At 45.8% G+C, this 24,107-nt stretch overlaps 1 protein-coding gene and 1 long non-coding RNA gene across 3 annotated transcripts in view; both read left to right on the forward strand.

Moving 5' to 3' along the window:
* Window positions 1–3,771, forward strand: part of LOC112545693 (uncharacterized) — a 51,143-nt gene extending 47,372 nt beyond the window's left edge. The window contains exons 3-4 of one of the 2 annotated variants that reach the window (XR_003089232.3): window positions 1,188–1,272; window positions 3,249–3,771. This is a non-coding gene — a long non-coding RNA (uncharacterized LOC112545693). The remainder of the gene's footprint in view (window positions 1–1,187; window positions 1,273–3,248) is intronic. The other variant, XR_016348667.1, reaches the window with a different exon arrangement.
* A 3,799-nt stretch (window positions 3,772–7,570) lies between these two features.
* CTTNBP2 (cortactin binding protein 2) overlaps window positions 7,571–24,107 on the forward strand; it is a 188,569-nt gene continuing 172,032 nt past the window's right edge. The window contains 1 exon segment of the mRNA XM_006122544.5: window positions 7,571–7,677. Within this exon segment, the coding sequence (XP_006122606.3) occupies window positions 7,663–7,677 (15 nt within the window). The 5' untranslated portion in view covers window positions 7,571–7,662.

A 24,107-nucleotide genomic window follows, 5' to 3' on the forward strand; every position in this document is an offset into this window, starting at 1 on the left:
GGTGGCCACTCTGGGCCAAACCAGGAAAACTCCTCTCCACTCCCCCAGCCCTGGAGCCCTTAAAGGGGTAGACTCTGGCCACACTGCATGTGCCAGCACAGAGCCAGCAGTCACTGACCCTGACACAGTGGCCCCAAGATGAGCTGGGCAGCCAGATCCAGCCAGCCCTCCACTGGCCAGTCCCCCAGCTCCCAAGAACCAGCCACGGGCCGGAGAAGGTGGGCGCCATCCTGGACTAGTGCGGAGATCATGGACCTCATTGAGATTTGGGGGGAGGTCTTCACCATCCATGATCTCTGCACTAGATGGAGGAACATGGCTGTCTACAGCTGCATAGCTTCCACCATGGCCACTAAAGGCCATATGTGCACCCAAGAACAGGTGCACATGAAAATTAAAGAATTGAGGCAGGGCTATGCCAGGGCCACACGGGCCGGCTCCCCAACAGCGGCACACACCTGCCCCTATTTCGAGGCCCTGGACCTCATCCTGGGGGGTGGGATGGTCTGTGCCAGCACGGGGGGGGGGGGGGGGGAGAGATGAGCCAGGAGCAGAGGGCCCTGACCAGGGTGCAGAGGAGGAGCTGCCATGGAGGGTGCCATGGAAGATGCCACACCTGCCGGACCCCCGAGTTGTCCCAGCAGCAGAGTCATCAGGGTCATCCGGGGAGGCCACACCTCATAAGTGCCATCACCATCCCCTTCCCGGGGGGGGGGGGGATGGGAAGGAGACCAGGGACCGCATACGTGGGCCTTGCCTACCCCAGGTCACGCAGCAACCTGTGCACATGAGAGCACATGCCATGCCACCCCTGGGCAGGTGGCTCCAGCTGTGTGCCACACAGGGGCTGTGGCCGGATAGCCACATGTGTGTGTGAAGAGACCTGACATGTTCCTGACCCCGGGGCAGGACACAGCAGGATGCCCTCCCTTCACAAGCCCCCTCTACACAGAGGCAAGGGACACCCCCCCCCCACCTCAGCCACACTATACACAAGACAGTGGCATGGGTGCAGTCTCGGGAAGCTCCCACTCCCAGGGATAGCTGGACATTCCGACCATGGCCTCTGTGCAAGCACAGCAGCTCTGACGGTGCAGGGCATGGTCATCCTCACCTCTTAGATGGGGGCTGGGCTTCACCCATTGTGTCCCCAGGGAGAACTGACCACTTCTCTTCTTTCTCCACAGCCGCACCAGCTGCACATGCAGGGCGCACCACCCCGCCCGGGACATCCTCCCACACCTGAGGTCTCAGCAGATCCACCACAACATTGTAGGGTTACTGAGATCAGCAGCTGGGGGCCCTGCAAGCCCTGCACTGCACCATGGAGCAGTGGGTGCAGGACAAACGGGAATTCCGGGGGGAGCTCCTTACCCAGAGTCGTGCCATCTGTGACCATCTGCAGACCCTGGTGCAGAGAGTGCTGCCTCGTGCCGCTCCAGTGCCTGCTGCCTCCCCAGCTCCTGATCCTTCTCCTACTCCTTCTCCCACTCCTGTCTCTCCCTCCTCAACCTCCACACCCTCCTCTTCAATCTCCACACCCCACACCTCAACCTCCACACCCTCCTCCCCATCCCTCCGGGGATGCCGAGGTCCCCGCACCCACCATGCTGGGAGACAGTTGGCCGGGCGAGACCCCCCACCCCTGAACCCTGAGCTTCCCCTTCCCCTTCTTCCCCTTGCTTCCCCCTTCCAGCTCCCTCCTCCCAGTTTTCCCCCTCCCTTCTCCCACCTTCTCTTCTCCCCTCTCCCACCTCCTTTCCCCAGTCTCCCCAGAGTTTCATCCCCCCCCTCAAGTTTGTTAAATAAACAGAGTTGATTTTATTTGACATTAGGAAGGGGGGTTAGGGAGGTGTAAGTGGAAGGACGTGAGGGAGGAATGAGGCACAAGCCCCCAGTGGGCAGACCAGGGAGGCTCTGAGTGCTCCTCAGGGTGGACGCTCTCCTGCAGGGCCTCCTGGATACTGACACGCCCCGCCCTCCGTCATGGACCTCCTGGATTGCAGTCTGCAGAAAGTGCAGCCAGGCTGATAGCAATACGTCCACGAGAAGCACCAGAGTGCCCAGGGGCAGCTCTGGCTCCATGTTGCAGAGTGCTATTGTGTCCCGAGTGAGGGCAACCAAAGCACCCAGAGACACAAATGCTTTGCTGTCCCACAGCAAGGCAGGCAAGCAAGCAGGGACACCTAGAGAACCGGCTGCCCAGGGGATGAGGGAGTGTCCCTTTAAGCACAAGCCTCAGCTAGCTTCAGGCAACAGCCACACAAAGACACTCACTACCTGATGCCCTACCCCTGACCTGGTTCCGGCCGGCCTTAAATCAAAATCAGTGTCCACTCAGTGTGGATGCAGTATTTCGAAATAGCAAAAAGCTATTTTGAAATGCATTTTGTGTGTAGATGCATTATTTCGAAATAACGTTGTAGTGTAGACATACCCTACGAGACCTGTCACCTCTCATGGACTCCAGGCAGGAGTTTGCTGTGTGGAGCCAGCATGCTCAGATGTGCAGTTGATATGTCAGCTGTCCACACTGAGCAAAAAGGGGAGCAAGTTCAAAACTTCCCTGGGCTTTAAAAAGCAAGATGTGTCTATCTCTATACTTGGCTGCAGGCAGAGCCGGCCCAAGTACGGGTGAGCTGGGCTACTGCCAGGGGTGCCCCATTATAGGGGGCGTCACGCGAGGCTGCCAGGCCGGCCGCGCCACCGCAAATGCTCCGTGTGCCCAGGGTGGCGCCACGCATGCGTCGCACTCCCCGGGGCGATGCCATGTTCCTGGGGCCCAGGGCGCGTGAATGGCTCGGGCTGGCCCTGCTGGAGGGCAGTGGAGTTCAAAACCGTGACCTGAGTAGTCATGATGGGGATTGCAGGATACCTCCTGGAGACCAGTTACATTGACATAAGCAGCACAGTGTTTACACTGCCCCTTATAGCTCTAACTACTTTGCACAAAGCTCTATGCCTCTTTCTTGTCAAGGTGGTTTTATTATGTCAGCATATCAGATAAGTTAAAGTGGCAGGAGGAGCATTGCAGCATGCAAACCTTCACAGTTAGGTCAATGTAAGCTACCTTATATCAACAAAACCTTATAGTTAGACATGATCTTAGTCTGAGGAGGCCTCTATCATCACATTTCTGTTCAACATGTTGGTTCTTATAGGCTGATTAAATTAGCCCTTAAAAATTCTACATTGAGCTTCTTGAATCACTCTCTGAAAGGTGTTTTCTAATCTTTTTTTAACCACAGGAAAGAAACAAGCTTAACTCATAGGTGTTAGGACCAGCCTAGCAGAAGAGTTTCATGAACACACTGGAGCAGAGGCAGCAGTGATAAAGTTAATTCCCTCCAGCTGCCCAGCTACAATCTGGCAGTAAAAGAGTGAATTTCCTCCCCCAACTACAGAAACTCCTTTGCCTCACTACAGTGATTAAAATAAACCAGCAGCCACACAACCACAGCTATCAAGGCTTCTAGCATTAACATGTGATGAAGAACATTTTTTGTCTCTAGTGTGAGCACAGCAGTGAGGGGTTTTTTTTTTGTTTGTTTCAACACAGCCTCAAAAACGGAGCCAAGACAAGCCCACCTTAGGAGTGCAGAGGCCAAGTATTAGCATGGGGCATAAAGAGGAAGGAGCATTCACTAATTCAAACCTCCTGACTCCCATTTATCAGGTTTGGGGCACTATGTTGCTTGGGGCTCAAATTTCCAAACTCAATCCTAGGAGAAGAGATATTTCTGACACCATCAGAGCAGTCAGGGAATGATAATCACATGGGCTGTGTCTAATCACATGGGCCAAAGTGGCCGCTTTTGTGCAAAAACTTGCTGCCTGTCTACAACTGGCGGGGAATTCTTGCACAAGAACACTGACGTTCTAATGTGTGAAATCAGTGCTTCTTGCGCAAGAACTATGATGCTCCCGCTCAGGAATAAGCCCTCTTGCGCAATTGTTCTTGTGCAAGAGGCCAGTGTAGACAGGCAATATGAATTTCTTGCGCAAGAAAGCCCTATGGTTAAAATGGCCATCAGAGCTTTCTTGCGCAAGAGAGCGTCTACACTGGCACGGATGCTTTTGCACAAAAGCACATCTCTTGCGCAAAGGCACATGCCAGTGTAGACGCTCTCTTGTGCAAATACTTTAACGCAAAAACTCTTGCGTTAAAAGTATTTGTGCAAAATCTTGCCAATGTAGACACAGCCTTAGTGCAGTGGAACAGTCTTTGTAAGCAAGGAATGAATTTCTGCTGTAGAGATAGTCGCAAAAGTGACAGAGTTCTCTGACCAGCAAAAGCTCAAACAATACTGAGCACAGTAGGTATCATGGACAATGAAGTAGTGACCAATGCCCAGCATGGCAGTGTGGTCCTTGTAATGGCTACTTTGTAATTAAGTACTGTGGTGTCATCAATAAAGGAATTAAGCACTGATGCTGTCATGCCATCAGTTAAGCATTCAGTTGGTGCTGAAATAACTGATGATCAACAAACATTTTTTTTTTAATTTGCACTGATTCGTTTATTAGCCTGAAAAATGTATCTTTCCTCCTTCAACCCAAGAACCCCTGATCTTTTTAGTTGTAACAGCAGATTAAACCAATTCCAATGCTTGAATGATGTGATAAATGTAAATTGTTTGGGCTTGGGACTGGTCTTTAGATAGAATCCTGTAGGTCCATTTATCCTTTTAATTTTTACTACCTGAGATTTAAGAAGAGCTTCCCCTTCTTTTCAGAAATCCTTTCTAAATATATCTCCTGCTGGGAAAGAGCTTATCGCATTTGGTAAGCTGTGACTAATTCGATCTTCATTGTTGTTTTGATAAAATTTCACCCAGCAATTGATGAAACATTATCTAATTTTTAAGGTTGTATGGTTCCATCAGAGTGTGACATGAATAGTGCAATCTTGTCTAGAATAGAGGTGTGATGTGCTCACAACTATAGCATTAAAGGACATGGCACCTAGATACCATGGCAACTGGTGCATTATAGTAATCTGGCTCAAAAAAAAAATCATTAGTAACTGTGGTTGGAACTGGTGGCATCACACCAATGGCAACTATTTGCTTTCCTTGCCATCTGATGTGCCTGCTGCTCTTCTTTGATTTTTACAAGGCACTACTGCATTCTCCCATGGTAGCCCTTCCTCACCATGCCCCAAGGGAGTCCCAGTGGCTGGAGCGGAGCCATGCCTGTACAGCCTCCTCTCTCCACAGACCCAGATATCCATCACCTCTAATAAGGAGGTTAACAGGCTGTATCTTAGCATTAAGAGAGTAAAATGACAGAAATACCAGCAAGAATGGAATTAAATAGCAATGATTAAGAGGCTGCGGAACCAATTGTGTCAGGCCCAGCTTTCAAAAATTTGATGAGATGCAAAGGGGTTAAGTCAATGACCATTGCTTGTTGTAAAAGGGATTTTATACTGTATTAACAATTCCAATTTTTAAGAACTGAGTCAACCTCACCCCCAGCCAAGATTGTATTAAACATCATGAGATGTTTTAAACATAATACCTTTGGGGTCATTTTTTATTTACCTTTTGGATTTTGAACACTTAGGATTCACTTTTCCAGCTTTTCTCTGCAACTATGAGGACTGAAATTAATATTTTTTATTATTTGGATTGAAAGCTGAGACTCTCATGTAATTGTATGATTCCAAGAGTTTTAAGAAAAGCATCAAATATTACTAAACTTACAATAAAATGACAACAGTTGGCAATATTATTGTTTTCTGTTCTTGTTCTGTTAAGCAATCAAATTTATAAGCCCTGTGGTGCTGAAACCATCTTTGTTCTATGTGTACAGTACCTTGCAAAGCGGGTCTCTGGTCCTTGACTGCAGGTCATACCGCAATACAAATAAATAATAATTGAACAAACATGTCAAAAGTTTAAAACCAGTTTCCCTATCCCAAGTTAACTGTTCACCCTAAGGTGCAAGTTGCCAAGCTTGTTTGCTCTGACCTATACTGTTATGGATTGTACCTGCTTCGGTATTTTTTTTTACATAATAAGCAGTACGGGTTGAACCTTTCTAGTCTGGCACCCTCCAGACCTGATCAGAGCTGAATCAGAGAATTTTCTGACCCATGGGAGGTCAATATTGTCTAGCAGCATTACCAACACTTCCATTGCTTACTAGGCTCTTAGAAGATGGGTAAATTAGAGCTAAACAACAGCACAGAGCCAGGACTAGTGGCTGTACACAAACTTTATAGGAACACAGGAAAGTTGGCCATCCATACATGATAAGTAGACATCTGGCTAATTGAAATCATGCCGGATAACAGCTGTTGCCAGGCCAGAGTGCAGGACTAGAATGGTTCAACCTGTGCAAGAAAAGAATCTCATCCTTTGTTTGGTAGAGCTCATCTGTGGCAAAGTACTCCTCTGATACTTCTTAGGGCTTTACATAAAAGTTATTTATAGATGGTACATTAAAGTCATCCAGACAAAGAATGCATCATGTCCTAAAGAGGATTAAGCAGCACTGGACATTTGGGAATTGAGGACACTAAATGGTTTGGGACTCTAGGTCAGTAATGGGGCAGGAGAGTGGGAACTGAACTTCATGGTCCATCAATATAGTCACTTATAGACCACATAGCCTAGGTTTGAGAGAGAATTAATGTTCTTGATGTAAAAATAAAACATTTTATTTTGTTGGAGCTATATGCTTTGCAATGGCTCCCAGATTCAGATCATTATGGTCACTAGGGGTACGTCTAAACTACATGCCTCCGTCGACGGAGGCATGTAGATTAGCCAGATCGGCAGAGGGAAATGAAGCCACGATTAAAATAATCGCGGCTTCATTTAAATTTAAATAGCTGCCCCGCTCTGCCGATCAGCTGTTTGTCGGCAGATCGGGGCAGTCTGGACACGACGCGCCGACAAAGAAGCCTTTCTTGATCGGCACAGGTATGCCTCGTGAAACCAGGTTTACCTGTGCCGATCAAGAAAGGCTTCTTTGTCGGCGTCGCGTCCAGACTGCCCCGATCTGCCGACAAACAGCTGATCGGCAGAGTGGGGCAGCCATTTAAATTTAAATGAAGCCACGATTATTTTAATCGCGGCTTCATTTCCCTCTGCTGATCTGGCTAATCTACATGCCTCCGTCGACGGAGGCATGTAGTCTAGACACACCCCAAGTTATTATGCTCAATGCATTCTTGCACATACTTGAAGTTTCCCCTGCTTACTGAATTTCTACTTAACTCAAGGTATGGCTATGGAAAGATCACATGTATTTTACTTTTGCTATACAGAGAGCAGACTTGAAGGAATATATTAGTTTTTGATTAAGGGATAAATCCTTATTATTGGGCCTTGATGCAGAAAAGGGGTAAGTGTGGTCCCAGAAGAGGAGCAGCCCTTGGAATGCAGAGCTAAGATTGAGTATGGTCCTGGAGAGAGTTGAGGCTGTGGTATTAGAGGAGGTTCAATGCAGACGTAGCTCCAATGTGGAATTGGCTGAGGCCACACACATGAGAAGGGCAGTAAGTAGAGTTCTCAGAGAGCTCCAGTCTGGTGGTGCAGGTAGTGCAATGCAGGGAACAGCTGTGGCAGGAGAACACATGCTCCTCAGCCTGGGAGGGAGTCAGTGGGTGATGTAAATAGGTTAAGCACAGCTGCCTGCTTCAGCTCTGGCATGGAGGAGTTAAAGGTGGGTTTGAGGGGGCTCTGCTTTGAAAACTGGAGGGGGAAGGCAAATACAGCTCTGGCCCCATCATAGAGGGCACTACGAGAAGCTCGGCAAGGCTGGCTCAGGCGCCCCGCTGCTGTCTCGCGCTCCCTCCCCCACAAAAAAGCCGCCCTCCCCCTTTCGGGAGCGGCGCAGCCTCCGCTCTGTTTCCCCCCTTCCCAAAGAGACAGAGGTAGCAGCGGGGGCGCCCTAAGCTGCTTGGGCAGGTGGGCGGGCCCACGCCGCCGGGCCCCTCTGCGGGGTGGGCGAGGCAGCGCCTGGGGCGGACACCTCACTCGGGGCGCCCCTGTGCCACCTGCCCGAGCCGCAGCCCGCACTGCGCCCCGGCGCGCAGGGGGTTAAGGGCTGCCGCTGGCGGGCGCGGCCGGCGGGGAGGGGGTGAGGTGCCTGGCTGCTGCGGAGGCTGCCACTCGGCTCCGCGGCTCGCTGGGAGTCGGAGCCGCCGAGTCCAGCGGGAAGATGGCGACGGAGGGAGCGAGCGGGGAGCCCGGCTCTGGCGGGCAGGAGGAACCGGCGGCAGCGGTAACCAGGCGGCGGGGACTGGGCTGGGGCGGCGCCTGGCGGGGGGAGCCCTGCGCTGGTCCCGGGGCGCCGGGCGGGAGCGATCTGCGGTGGCCGCGCTGCGGAGCTCGCCCTGACCCAGCGCGCGGCGCCCGCCGCCTGTGTCCGGGGCCGGCTGCTGCCGCTCGGGCTCCCGCTGTCCCGGGGTCTGGGCTTGCAAAGCAGCCGAGCGGCGCGCGCGAGACTCGCCCCCTGGGGGCGCCTCGGAGGGCGGCAGGTTTTGTGGCTGGGTCCGGAGCTTCCGTGAGGCAGCCGCAGCGAGGCGGCGGGGGAGCAGGAGCCGAGCTTCGCGCTGCCGGGCAGAGTCGTTGGCCTTGGTTCAAACGCTCCGAGTGGGGAAGCATCGTCCCTATTTGGAGAGCCAAGCCCCAGGCTCCCTTGCCGGCGGACACCCGCTATCGGTAGCTAAGCGGAGATTTAAAAAAATCCCCAGATACGCGGCGGGCGTTCCCTTTGGCTTCTTATCACTCCACTTAGGCTGATCCCTCTAACACAGCTGGTCAGCGATGTTGCGCCTGTGGCTGTTTTTCTTGGTTTTATAACAAATTGAAATCCGTGGAGTCGGTTGCTAAGGCATCTGCCCGGGATTTAGCCTTTAACTCCCGTTAACATTAAGAAGAGTTGTATGGCAAACGCTATAAATTGTATCCCTAAAAGTTGTGACCATTACGTTTGTCACTAAGAAAATGCTTTGCTTAGTTTATCAAGGCCATTACATTTGCCTCTTTTTTTACATTGGATCCCTTGTGAGGGCATTGACTCAAGCCTAGAAAGCAGCATGGTTTTTCCACAAAAAAACTCACGAAATTGTATATTACATACTCTTTACATGATTTTTAAAATCTTACTCTATATTTTTGAAGTGAAAAAACCTTTCTGGACTCCATTGTAGGATTTGAATGTTGCTTCTGAAAACAACTTTTGCAGTGTGAAAGCCCACAAAATAATATGTAAAACCAGTCTGATCTATTTCTACATTAATATCCCTAAACTGTTCTGAATTCATATTGGTTTATTACTCAGTGCTTTAAAGGGAACTTAAACTTAGCTCAAATTTATAGCTTTTTTTTAAAATGTAAAAGCTAAGATCAGGATGACACTACAAAAATGTCTACAATAGCTTTTAAAAATTCCCGTGAAATTGGTTTCTAAACAAACAAATACAATATTTAAACAAATTTAACATTAAGACGTTCAAAATGATGATAAAGAAGTGTGCGACTAGCTCCATTAATTTTCATTAAGTTGCCAGAAATGCAAAAAGTAAACTGTAGTAATAAGTAAACATTTTCATTCATTGTTGGCTTTAGAAACTTAAAGTATTGTAAATAACACTGGCAAACAAATTTGCTTGTTCAAGCAAATTTAGCCATCTGAATAAGTGGACTGATTTTAAAAACTCATGTCTGATATTTTGATTCCTAAATATTATTTTAGGAGCCTGACCTTGACTACCCACTCAGAGAAAAAATATTTTTAATTTGCCATTTATCCTTCAGATGTTTAAATTCCTTGTCTTCTATTTTCCTTCTTAAAATTATATTATAAACTGTATATTTATGACTATTTCACCTCCTCTTAGAACAATTCAAAATAATTCTCCAATAGGACAAACACTGTGTGGGGATTGTGTGTGTGTGTGTGGGGGGGAGGTTGGAGTGAGTGGTGTTTTGGGTTTTTTTTGGTTGGTTTTACTTGTAGTGGCCCTTAAACAATCAGCTCTCTTCTAAATAAAAATAAATTAGTGTTTTGGGGTTATTGCCAGGATACTGGATTAATTAACAGTTTGAAGTTGAGTAAGATTTCCAGTGGATCTTTTTAAAAACTGGTTTGATGTTTTGTTTGTAGTTGGTATCTTGAAAGCATGAGTGATACAATACAGAGTGACTGTGAGCAAGTGATGATAGCTATATGGTAGTGTTCTATACTTACTTAAATCTAATAATGTCAACAGTTTAGCTAGAAAACTCTTCAGTTTTATAGGTAATTGATGCTAACTACAGTTATCCTGATTTCTTGATACAACATTGAAAAAATAATTTTTAGCTGCTGACTGGCTGCTCTTGGGAAAACTTACTGAATAGCACGAAAGAAATTGTCCTACCTTTTGTGTGTGTGTGTGTGTCCGAGGAATTTGACTGAAAATGAATGGAGTATTTCTTTTAATGTGCAGTAGTTGGGAATGAAGCCAACATTCTTGTCATTCTGAGTTTTTTCTTCTAAACTAAGTGCTGCAGCTAGTATGGGAAAAGTAGGGAGTATACACATTGTTGTCATGGTAATAATGACAGTGGGGAAAAATGGAGGAGAGTGTATCTGAGTCTGCTCTCACACCTGTCTCTCTCAGTGGAATTGCACTAATATAAAACCATCATAATTTATAATAGAATGGAGCAATGGTTTAAAAAAGAATAAAATACCCAGGAATGGCTTTCACCTGCATGATACTAAAGGATAATGATTGTATTATTGCTTTTTGCTAATGTTTTGGGGCAGCAATCTGCAGTGCAGTGACAATTAGCTTGACAGATGTGGTAGTCTAATACAGTAAAACTCCAATAGTCCAGCATCCAATAGTCCGGCACTCCTGATAATCCGGCATCAAAATGGCAAGAGCCCAGTGAGTGAGCTTTGGCAAAAAATGAGTCACAAGGTAACAGCGGCAGCAGCTGAACTGAGCAAAAAGGGTAAAAAAGGCTTAAAAAACCGAAAACATTACAGTATACAGGCAGTCCCCGGGTTACGTACAAGATAGGGACTGTAGGTTTGTTCTTAAGTTGAATTTGTATGTAAGTCGGAACTGGTACATATTGTAGGGGAAACTCGACCCAAACATTTCTCCAGAGCTCAGTTTTATTCTCCCACACCTCACTTCCCTCAGTCCTCTATTCTCAAGCTGAGGTGTCTGCTGAGAAAAGCCGCTCCTCATCTCCCTGGTCTGTTGTGGGGGGCTCTAGCTTTGTGTCTCCTTGGTCTGCTGGGGGGAAGCAGCTAGTGCGGAATTGCCTCACCCCGTTTGTAAGTAGGGATCCGATGTAAGTCGGATCCATGTAACCTGGGGACTGCCTGTACTGTATACAGTATGTACAATAAAGGGTTAAGAACACTTTATATACAGTATATATTGTATACAGTGTGTATATATATAACCATTTTATAGTACCTCCTGATAGTCTGGCATATTTGATAATCCGGCACCACCTAGGTCCCATAGGTTCCAGATTATCGGAAGTCTACTGTAGTATGTTAGAAAGAAACAGACTTTGCACAATGTCCTCTTCCAACACAGATGTGGGGAAACTCAGGCCCAGAGGCCAGGTGTGATTTCTCCGCCCCCCCCCCTCCCAACTTGCCTGGATCTAGCCCCCAAGGCTCTGGGCTCCAAGCCAGCATTGGAGAGTCTACACTGGCATCCCAGCCACCCTGCTGCCCCACCACAGAGCTGGAGCACACACAATTTACTGGCCTGGGCCTGCCCTAGGCTCTAGTGTATGAGGGGAATGTGACGAGTGTCTTTCTCCTCAGTTGGGGGCCATGTCCATGAGGGTTTGTCCCCCCCCCCCTTTTGTTTCTCACTTGTGTGCATCCACTGACTGATTTTTCTGTGGATCAGTGGCCCCGACCCAAAATAGATTCCCCATCCCTGTTCTAACAGGTCTATTTGTTGATATTATTCAATAAAACATTGCTTTATCAGTTGTAGATTAGCAGCAATGGAAAGAACCCACAATTTGGCCAAATGTGGGAAGTCCTCTTTTAATTGTTTTGTAGAACATGGCATAAAATACGTACAGAATGGAATCTTGACTCCTCTATGGAAGTTGTGGATCTGTTGACATGAGCAGCAAAATTTAACCTATAGGCTGCGTCTAGATTGGCATGATTTTTTGGGAATGCTTTTAACGGAAAACTTTTCCATTAAAAGCTTTTCGGAAAAGAGTGTCTAGATTAGCATGGACACTTTTCTGCAAAACCACTTTTTGCGGAAAAGCGTCCGTGCCAATCTAGACGCGCTTTCCCGCAAAAAAGCCCTGATTTTTGCGATCGGGGCTTTTTTGTGGAAAACAAATCTGGGCTGTCTACACTGGCCCTTTCGTGCAAAAGCTTTGCGCAAAAGGACTTTTGCCTGAACGGGAGCAGCATAGTATTTCCTCAAGAAGCACTGATTTCTTTCAGTAGGAAGTCAGTGCTTTTGCGGAAATTCAAGCGGCCAGTGTAGACAGCTGGCAAGTTTTTCCGGAAAAGCGGCTGATTTTCCGGAAAAACTGGCCAGTCTAGACACAGCCATAGTGTTTTAAGTGCAGTTCTACAAAGATCAATCTTTATTATGACTCCTTAATAATTGAATTCTTTCAGTAACTGTATTGTTACAGATTTAATAAGAGGAACTTCTTAGAATCACAGGAAGGAGTATTAGATGGTTGTGTAAAAACTTTCAGGCCCACAACTAATGCAGGAAGTTGAAAGTATCCACAATACCAAAAATTCCTGTGGTTAGAAAGGCTAAGGACAATAAATAATTACTGAGAATAAATTAAATCAGTGATGGGCAATGTAGGCTCCCTCCTGCAAAAGTTTTAATGAAGAAGTCCTCCAGGGTGGGGTAGAATTTCTGGTGTGTACCAATTGAATCGTAGCAGCACTTTGGATGCAGAGGGAATGCATAGGTCTAGTGTGTAATCAGCATTCACCTCACTTCATGTCCCTTGCTTTACCAACTTGATGTTCATGTAATATGGGTAGGGAAAACCTGGGTGGACAGAAAACAGTGGAATCTGGCAACCCTGCCCATGGACTGCAATAAACAAAATGTCTTGTGGGCCACACGCAGAACCCTGATAGGCTGCATGTGGCCTGTGGACCACATGTTCCCCACCACTGAACTAAATTTTAGCAGTGGTCTAGGTCTCATACTGGATAAAAATATCAATCATGAAATATAAAAGACTAAATAAATATTTCTTGTTTTATGTTTGTAAAGTACAGCATGCCTTACTATGCTAATAAAACTTTTCCTATTGCATCAGTAACATGGGTGGATGTTAAATAGTGACTGTTTAAAATTAAACATATTACATATGCAGTCCTATACATTCACTTACCTAAGAGTAGTCAAAGAATTGGTGAGGAATTCTCTGAACCGTTGCTATTGTTTTGTTTATTTTAAAAACAAACCACAAATCTTGTAATCACAAGATCTTGATCATCCAGAGGACTGGGAAAACTAATGTTACAGCTGTATTTTAAGAAGATAAATGAGATTATCCAGGAAATCATAGGTTGATTAACCTGACCTCAATTCCCAGCAAAATCAAGAGAAGATTGATATGGCATGCCATTGATAAAGAATTAAATTATGCTATAGTCTTCTGCTAATCAACATGGTTTTATGAAAAACAGGTCTTGTAAAACTTTAATCAGATCAAAAGAATGGTTGCCATAGGTAACTGGCATTTGTCTTAGTCCCACATGACATTCTTGTATAGTTCATGTTACATGGATTAAAAACTGATATCACAAAGTTACTGTAAATTAGGGGTGTTAAATATCGGTTAATTGAATAGTTGATTAGTTGATTATTCTATAGTCTCCATGCAGCCCCTGCTAAAAAATTTACTGGCAAGGGATGGGGGGAAAATGCATGTAGTCTAGAGCATTAACCTATAAGGTTTTGCTTATCAGTTAATTGACTATACTATTACATCCCTACTGTAAATGGGAATCGTCATGTGGGTGGTATATTTCTAGTGGAGTCTAACAGGGATCATTTGTTGGCTCAGTGCTGTCTAATATCTGAATCATTTGGAAGAAAATATGCATTAACCGATGGAAATTTTCAGAAGACCTACAAGTAATTGAACACTAAATAATGATTAGGCCGGATGAGTTATACAGTCTGACCTGGTTCACTTTAGAAGCTTACCTCATTTGACCATGTTTTAACACTACCAAATGAAATGGCATAGCATAGCAATAAAGAATGTAGATCTAACTTATAATAGGAGGGACTTTATCCTGGAAAATAACTCTGAAAATGATATATGGGTCTTGTCTGATAATCAGTTGACTCTGCTCTCTCGATACGATGCTATTTCTAAGGAGGCAAATGCAATTCATGGGTACATAAGCAGGGGAATATTAAGGAGTAGTTGGGACGTGATATTACCTTTTGTACACAGCATTCATGAGACCATTACTGATATCATGTATCCAGTTGTGATGACCACACTTCACAGATGTTGATACATAGGAAAGCAGTCAGAAAAGGTCTACAAACATGCCTTGTAAAGGGACTAAACATCTTTAATCTATTCACCTTATCAAAGAGAAGGTAAAGAAATGATTTTATCACTATAAGTATCTGCACAAGGAAGTTCTTTCTGGTGGTAGATGGACCTTCTAATCTAGTATTAGAAGGCATAATGAGATCAAATGGTTGAAGGCTGAAGTTGGAAAATTTCATACAAGTGGAACCTCCCTGGTCTGGCATCCTGGGGATCTGAATGGTCCTGAACCACAGAGTTAGGCAGATGGGGAAGGTCAAGGCTCACCTCTCAGCTGGCTGCCCTGCTCTCAGGTGCCAGCCTTGGGCACTGTGCTTTACTCTCAGTCCTGTTCGGGGCTGTGCTCCCTGCTGCTGGCCCCACTGCCTCCAACCCCACAGGGGCTGTAATTCCCGACTGCCAGTCCACCTGAACCTGCGCTCCTGAACCTGACCAGCTGGGACTCTCTGGTTCAGCAACATCTGTTGTCCAGAGAATCCTGGATTTTAGAAGTTCAGTCTGTATTAGACAATAAGGAACATTCTTAATAATAAGGGTAAATAACCAGTAGAACAGCCTGAGAATGTGCTGAAGCATCAGTCACTTCAAGTCTTTATTTGAAGGACAGGATCTCTTTCTTCCAATGAAAGTTATAGTTCAAACAGAAGTTATGGGCTTGATACAAAAATTGGAGACAGGTTATTTCGTCTGTTTATACAGGAGGTTAGCATAGGTGATCATAATAGTCCCTCCTGTCCTTAATTTTATTCACATATTTTAAGTATCTGTGTAGGTGTTTACAGGATTGAGCCTTACATGCATTTCAAGTTTTGTATCATGTTAGTAATATGAATTAAAAATGTAGAGCTGGTTGAAAAATACATAACCTTTTTAATGAAGAAATTCTACAACTCTTTTCAATGAAACATGGAATTTTAGATATTTCCATCTCTAAATTTATGAAAACTATTTTGCCAAAAAAACAGAAATTTTGAAAGATTTTAAAACATTTCTAAAAGTAAGGTTGAGACCACTTACAATAATCTTGCAATTCCTACCCCCAATCCACCCCTGAAATATCCCTGTGGGTCAGAAACCCCAATTTGAGAAACATTGGTCTCCCTGAAATCTGTATAATGTAGCCAATTATTTTATTTATATTTAATTTATTGTGTGATGTTGTGATTATGACAAATGATATACCAATTAGAGTTGACTTGTAGCATTCTAAATAGAAAGCTATGTACTATACATGAGTAAGACAAACTTAAATGCAAGAACTTGTAGGTCAAACCATGCAAGACTTTAGCTTACTATTTTAGACTTTAGAAACAAGAAATGATGACATAAGAAAATAACCCAATGCTCCTAGGTTATGAGAGAAGAGGTACCAACTGAGGGGGGAGGGATAGCTCAGTGGTTTGAGCATTGGCCTGCTAAACCCAGGGTTGTGAGTTCAATCTTTGCAAAGGCCATTTAGGAATTTGGGGCAAAAATTCATCAGGGATGGTACTTGGTCCTGCTGTGAAGTCAGGGGACTGGACTCAAAGACCTTTCAAGGTCCCTTCCAATTCTAGGAGATAGGCAATCTCCATTATATTATTAATATTGTGCAAAATTACCCAGAAGATTAATATTAGGTTATAAAAATACTGTAAAGGTTCATCTGTCTCAGACATGTGACTTAATCATGAAATACAGATTGTTTTCTTTAGCATCAGAAGCACAAAGGGAATTTACCCAGTCTATAGAAAATTGGGGCCCTTAAGCTTCCAGGGCAGTGATCTCCAACCTTTTTGAGCCCAAGATCACTTTTTGAATTTAAGTGCAATCCAAGATCTACCACAAATGTAAATACCCTTGTCCCACCTCCTTTCCGCCCCTTCTCCAAGACCCTGCCCCTGCTCACTCCATCCTCACTCTCTTGCCCATCCTCACTCACTTTCACCAGACTGGGGCAGAGGGTTGGGGTGCAGCAGACTCTGGTTTTGGATTAAGAGGCATGTACTGTGAGAGGGGCTCTGAGCTGCTCTTGGAGCAGGCAGTTGGGATGTAGAAGGGGTTCTAGGTGCAGGCTCTTGGATGGTGTTTGGATGCAGGGCTGCTCGGGGCTGGGGCAAGAGCTTGGGGTACAGGCGTGGGTTCATGACTGGTGTAGAAGTTTGGGATGTGGGCTCCAGCTGGGCACTGCTTACCTTAGGTGGCTCCTGGATGGTGGTGCAGTGGGGCTAAGGCAAGTTCACCCCTGTCCTGGCCCTGGACCACTCCCTAAAGCAACCAGCAAACTCCATCCGAAGTCCTGTTGTGCCCCCTCTCTGCTCTGTGGAGAAAGGATACAGAGTGACATCAGCATGCCTCCTCTCTCTCCCCTGCCCTGCTCAGAAAGCAGGAGGCTCCAAGGGGGAGGAGCAGCTCCAAGGCAAAGGGCAGGCGATGCGCAGCAGTGGGGGGACGGGCAGCTGAAGTGCTGGCACTTGATAGACTGTTCTCTAAACCAGTCAGGATCACCTGTCAGAGGCTCCAAGATCTACCAGTAGATCCCAATCTACTGGTTGGTGACCACTGTTCCAGGGGATGCATACCAGTGAAACAAAAGAGGGTGAACATGTTTCTAACAACCACTTTATAAAAAGGTTAGGGAAAACCTAAGCTGCTGGGAGACTCCAGCAGGAACAATCCACCCCTCTACTGATTATCAAGCCATGAGACCTAACACTACTTTCAAGCACTAAAGTCTAATTATTTCTAACTTGTGCATTGATATGTATAGAATTTCTGTATGCTTGAGTAATTGTAACTTAAACTAAAATAGACTTTGTAATGGTGAACGTACATGTGGTCATTACCTTTGGTTTTTGTGTTGCTAAATTTGAAACAAGTAACAGAAGTGACTTTCATTCTGTTAACTTTGAAACTGTAGCTGCCAGTGTTGAACATATTATTTAACATCCCTAGGTTCATTTTTTTAATTGTATATATGGTTGTGACAATTTTCTTCCACTATTTGATCTGAGGAAGTGGGTCTGGCCCGCAAAAGCTCATCACCTAATAAACCATCTTGTTAGTCTTTAAAGTGCTACATACTCCTGTTTTTTGTTTCAGCTACACCAGACTAACACGGCTACATTTCTATCAGTTAATTGAATAGTCCTCACATTCTTATCTGTTACTCGACTATTCTATAGTCCCCAGAGGTAGGGCTGGCAGTCAGTGTGCTCCGGCCCCACTTCCGAGGAGACCCTGTTACTCAGCACTGCTGCCCTCTGTATCAGAGGCAGCAGCGCAGGGTGCCAGGTGGGAGTTTAAAAACCAGCTCCCCTTGTGGACCAGCTGCGTGATACAGAGGCCGCAATACAGGATGGCAGCAGCCCCTGTCCAGTTCTTCCCCCCTCCCCTACCCCCAGCCCTATACACTTTGTAGCAGGTTGGCTAGCAGCCTAGCCCAGTCCTGGCTCACGCCTGGTCTAGGAGCTCAGCCCCCTCCCTTGGACAGGCGCTGCTGCCACCCCACACTGCTTCTATATCTGAGGCAGCAGCATGAGGCAACAGGCAGCAGATCCGCGAGAGGAGCTGGTTTTTAAACTGGCTCTCCTTGTGGACCAGCTCCCTCCTGGCACCCCATCCTGGTGCCTCTGATACAGAGGAAGCAGCGCCGAGCGGCAGGGGGCTCCTCGGGAGTGGGGCTGGAGTGCATTGGCTATATCTGAGGTAGCATCATAGGGTGGCAGCAGCCCCTGTCTGGGGAAGGGGCAAAGCTGAGCTCCTGGACCCAGTGTGAGCCGGAACTGAGCTAGGCTGCCAACCTGTTTCCTAATACACTTTAAATGTAGAGCTGCAGCAGGGTTAGGTCCTAGACTTGGCACAAGCCAGGACTGAGCCACTAGCCATCCTGCTAAAAAATTTACTGGCTGGAGGGGGTGGGAGGAAATGCGTGGTCTAACATTAACCTATAAGCATTTGCTCATCAGTTAATTGACTACACTAGTATATCCCTGTGGGTTCAACAAGGGATGTAACACTGCATTACAACTGTTTACTTTTAAATAAAATGGCTGCAACAGTATAAGGTAAAAAGCACACACATGACCAGATTTTACAACATTTACTGCATTTTTCATGGCCATGAATTTGGGAGGGCTGTACTATAATGGGAAATAAGACTACTAGCTCCATGGTGTCCTAACCAAACACTTCCTTGTTGTATAAGAGAAAAATCAAATATTCTGATTAGAGATTTTGTTTGTTTGACTATTGGTATTGCTTTTTGACTGGATGCAGGCTAGTAATTAGGCTGCATTAATGTTCAGGATGGGCACTCAGTGCGTTGGGTAGTACTGAGCTAATTAGTTAGGTCTAATGACTTTCAGCTACTAGAGGCAATACTACTTGCAGAACTGGATTTTAAAGTCATGGTATTCTAGAACACACAGACTTCAACTGAACAGACTTCTTACAAATTTGGTTTGGGGTGAGGGACTGAATTTTCTTCTATGCCAAGTTCCTCCTTGGAGCAATATATTCAAATATCGTGGTTGTAAAACCAATATAATGGGATGGCGATTACAGGCTCAGTACTAGAAGTATTGTAACTAAGCCTCTGAAGACTCAGGAGTGGGGAGCCACTAATATAGTATAATTTGGCTGGAGGAAAACAAAATATTGCTTCATTGATTATAATGCCCAGTGCTTGAGCCTCTGTGTATGAGGGAGGTTTCTTTTTCAGCCTGAAAGGCATTTGTTTTGACTAAGCAATTTTGTGAATAGGAATGTATTAATAAACATTAGGAAAAAAGTAATTGTGCTGCTCCCTGCCTATTAAACACCCTTTGCTTGTGCTTCCTCTTTTTCTTATTTTCCCAGTACTGCCAGTTTCTGTTTCCACTGCTCACTTATCTATCTTATAAACAGAATCAGGATTGCTGGTTCTCGATGCTTATTTTTATTTATAGACTCAGGTAACTGCAGCAACTACACTGAGGTAAAACAAGAACCTAAGCAAGTCTGATATGGCGAAGACGTTCCGCTTCCAAGAAGTGACAGGCAGGGAAGTGTGTGGGAGGTGTGGGGTTTTTTTTGAGTGTAGTGTTGTGAATCTGGTGTAATACTGTATATATATTTGTACTAAAAACTACTTTTTTGCAAACGGATGCAACTAATGAGGTCAAACAGTTCTCATATTTGGAGGCAGGGGTTTGATTTCTAAAATAAGAGGAGTTTTTTTTCTCTTCCATCTTATTTTGTCTACTTTTTTATTTCAAATTCTGAAATTGTGCAACAAGCTGTTTCTGCCAGTTCTGAATTTAAGTGTTTCAAATGTAAAATCTAGCTCATATTTTGAAAATGTGCATCTGTCTATAAATCTGTTTTGTTCAAGAACTCTTCCTAAAGATGGTAAGAGCTAGGACCATCAAATTTGGTATGTAGCTGCTTCTTATGCTAACTTTAAACCAAGATCAGGATTTGGTTGTGCGGAGAAAATGGGAATTGCTGGGAATAGGACTGTTTTCCATAACATGGAAGGGGCACAGAGAGGAGGGATAAGATACAGAGTGGCTACTAGGGGCAGTTGCACCACCAAGAGAATGTCCAGAAGGGCTGGGACTCTGCCATTTTATCTTCCATCAGACCAGGTAACTAGCCCCCTGCCTCAAAATCTTCTCCTCTCCCCCTGGCTGCAGAACTTGAGGGGGGAGAAGCACTCTGAGGAGGGGAGTGCTGTTGGATGGGACCCCCACCATGAGTACCTCCCCACCCTCCAACTCTCTCTCACCCCAGCCTGCTGCCCCCCACATCCCCAATGCCCTACTCTGACTCCTGCGCGCGCACACATACACACACACCCCGTCAGCTCCCTGCCCTTAATGTTGGGTAAGTCTTCTAGTATATCGTATAAAACAAACTATGCTTGTATCTGTTGTCCTATTGGCAGTTCAGACTTCAGTTATCAAAAACTTGACAGGCTGGTAGTCAAATATAGTTAAGAAGATAAGGACTTTAATCCTTAATCATCTCCTTCCTGAACAATGAAAAAGATTTCAGAATAAATCATTGCAGAAAAATACCAAAGAAATATATTCTGGCTCTTTTTGATTGGCATGATTGCAGTTAAACTTAATTTAAGATAAGCTGTCCTTCTTAACCATTCTTTGCTGTTATCGTTTTTATACTTCAGTTCATATTTTTTTTAAAATAACATTAATTCACCACCTGATCAGGTCCCTATATAAAGTGTTCATAATTGCATATTTGGTGTTGAATAGTCATTTCAGGTTACTAGTCACTTATGTCTCTAACTGAGCTTTGGTCCAGGGCTGGGATGTATTAAAAATAATTTTAAAAGGGAATTTTTAAAAATTAACTTACATTTTAAATTGATTTTAAAGATATAAAAATTGAGCAGTATGTTTGCTTCTAACCTTAGAATAACCCAAACGACAGAACTTTTAGAAGTCACTGGCTAGAGAGCATCTGGAATAGGTTTGTTGATATGCTAAATTGGCTTTTGACTGCAGTGCCTCTTCAAGAGTATATTTTTCTCCATTTCAGTTCATTCAACTAGCTCAATTCAGTGGCTAATTCACTGTAAGTTAAGAAACCAATTGAAGAAGCAGGAAAACTTTTTCTCTTTTTCAATCTATGAATAAAATCTGTGTGGGTCTAGGCCAATGAGATCTACCCGAAACAATCAATATATTTCACTAAGTAAAGTTACTTCCTTTTGATTAATGAATATTTTAAATGCATAATGTTCATATACCTTTTGATGAATATATTTTATGTATCCAATTGATTTATGGCTCTCTTATTAAATTCACGTGTCTTAACTGAATTTCAATTTCCATCCAAGAAGACTTGGAATAAGTCACAAGTAAGAATAAATGCAATGTTCACCATTTTCTAAATAACAAATATAAAAATTAGTATTTCAATAAATGTCAATAGAGCAATATAAAAGTTAGTACATGGATACACTATAGTAGGGGTTTACAACCTATGGCACACATGCAAGTTGACTTTCAATGGCGCACGCAATAAAAGTGGCGAGAGGGGGGCGGGGCTGGAAAGAAAGCCCAGAGCCTCCACGCTGGATCTGGCATGCAGGGCGCACTATCCTCTTCTCTCTCTCTCTCTTCCCCCCCCCCCCCCCCCCCGGCTCCTCCCATTGCCATTTCCCTTCCCACAGCTGGGACAGGCTCATGCTAGTTTGGCAACAACAATAACGGCCTCCCTACTCTGACCCTCTACCCCCCGCCCAGAGGACATAGGCAGGTCCCCGGGTGATTTGCTGTCAGGCAGCCAGGGCGGCTTCCGGTGGCATGCAGTTTCCGGATTCAGGAGCGTTCAAGTCCTGGCAAGCCCCTGCTACCCAATGGGCTGTCCTGCCACTGTGTATCACACGTCCCCCACCATCTTCCCCCATTGGAATCTGCTATGTGGGACTCTGGTCCAGCCTCACTGCCTTCATCTCCAGGTGGCTGCTTGTTGTTACAGTGGTCGCTGCTGGAGTAGGAGGGTGGGACTGCTGGGTCTGAGGCAAATCCCAGCAGGTCTGAGGCAAATCCCGGCAGAGCTGTTTCTGGACTTTGGTGCCTTTGGAGCTGCTGCTTCAGCACTGGGAGGGGCTACACGGAACTTGGCTGGGGCACTGCAAGGTGGGGCATGCTTGGGCTCAGCAGGTGTGCTCTGTGCACTGCTGTTGTCTCTCCCCTACCACTCCACTGGGGGAGTAGCATAGCAAGGAGCCGCTCGCTCTGCTGCCCTCCTCCATGAGCCAGATCTGGTAGGGAAGGTTGGGGCTTTCTGCACTTCCTCCCTCTCCCCGCACCCTCTGAGCGGGAAGCCAGAGCTGGCGCTGCAACCTTGTGGCTGCATGGACTCGTCGCTGCATGAGGGAGGGAGGGTTGAGCTCCCTGCCCCTTCCCCCACCCCACTGGGGAAACGGCAGCATACTGTCTAGAAGTTTTCCCACTGCAAATGGGCGTGAAGCCCGTTAAGTGCCCCCCAACTCCAATGCCCTGACCCTCACACCCCAATCCCCCTCACTCATTCTCTTCCCCTGGCCAAGTCCCCGCACCCCCAGTTTGCTCCAACATCCTCCCTTGCTCCTCATCCTCTCTCCAGGTCTCACACTGCACCCTGCTCTGCTCCTGATCCCCCTACCTGGCCAGATGTCCTACTTCCAGCCTACTTCTGCACACTACTACCCACCTGTGTGAAACTCGTCTAGTCAACGAAGGTCAGCTCACAGAAATAGGAGGCGGTTATGTATTCTTCTGGTGTGGACGCAGCAGTGACGAACGTCGTGAATCTGGAGTTGGCTTTGTGGTTAAGAATCATCTTGTCCGCAAACTTGCCTGTCTTCCCAAGGGCGTGAACGATCGACTCATGACACTGCATCTTCCACTACCGAGAGGAAAGCAAGCCACACTGATCAGCGCCTACGCACCCACAATGACTAATCCGGATGAAGTAAAGGGCAAGTTTTATGAAGATCTCGATGCCCTACTCTCATCCGTGAAGCACACCGACAGGCTGATTCTACTTGGCGATTTCAATGCGAGAGTAGGATCTGATCACTCTGCCTGGGATGGCGTCATTGGAAAAAATGGAATCGGTAAATGTAACAGCAATGGCCTACTACTACATGTGCGGCTCATGATTTGATCATCACTAATACCATCTTCTGCCTGCCCACTCGCAAAAAGACGTCCTGGATGCACCCACGCTCTAAGCACTGGCACCTCCATTGATTATGTCATTGTGCGGAGGAAAGACAGACAGGATGTAAGGGTGACCAAGGCCATGCCGAGTGCTGACTGTTGGACTGACCACAGACTTATCATCTCTAAATTAAGCCTTTACATCAAGCTAAAGAGACGTCCGCAGGGAAACAAAGCTGTGATGAAAAAGATCAACGTCAGTAAACTGAAGAACCCCAACACAGCAGCTTCACTGGCAGAAGATCTTGACAACCAACTTTCAGAGCTGCAATTAAAGGAAAATGCTGAGAAGGACTGGGAACGCTTCCAGGATATCGTGCACTCTTCTGCACTAAAGGTTCTTGGACCCTTACACAGGAAACAGCAGGACTGGTTTGATGAGAACGATGAAGAGATCAAGGTCCTACTTGCTGAAAAGCATCGCCTTCACCGTGCTCATCAGAACAACCCGTTGTCAACAGCTAAGAAAAATGCTTTCAACAACATTCTCAGGACCGTACAGAGCAAGCTTCGCAAGATGCAGGACTCCTGGTTGAGTGCCAAAGCAGATGAAATCCAGAAGTTTGCTGACAGAAACAATGCCAAATGGTTCTACGAAGCCCTTAGATCTTTGTACGGACCTCAGCCCTCAGGGAGCTGCCTTCTACTGGACTCAGATGGTGTAACTCTCATTACTGAGAAGACTCTGATTCTACAGCGTTGGGCTGAGCACTTCCAATCCGTACTGAACCACCCATCTTCCATCAATAATGAGGCGATTGATAGAATGCCCCAGGCGGATATCAACCACAGCCTGGATGTCTCACCATCAGAGCTGAAACCTTACAGGCCATCAGCCAGTTGTCCA

Source organism: Pelodiscus sinensis, chromosome 1, assembly GCF_052426305.1.
Source record: "Pelodiscus sinensis isolate ZL-2025 chromosome 1, ASM5242630v1, whole genome shotgun sequence".
NCBI lineage: Eukaryota > Metazoa > Chordata > Testudines > Trionychidae > Pelodiscus > Pelodiscus sinensis.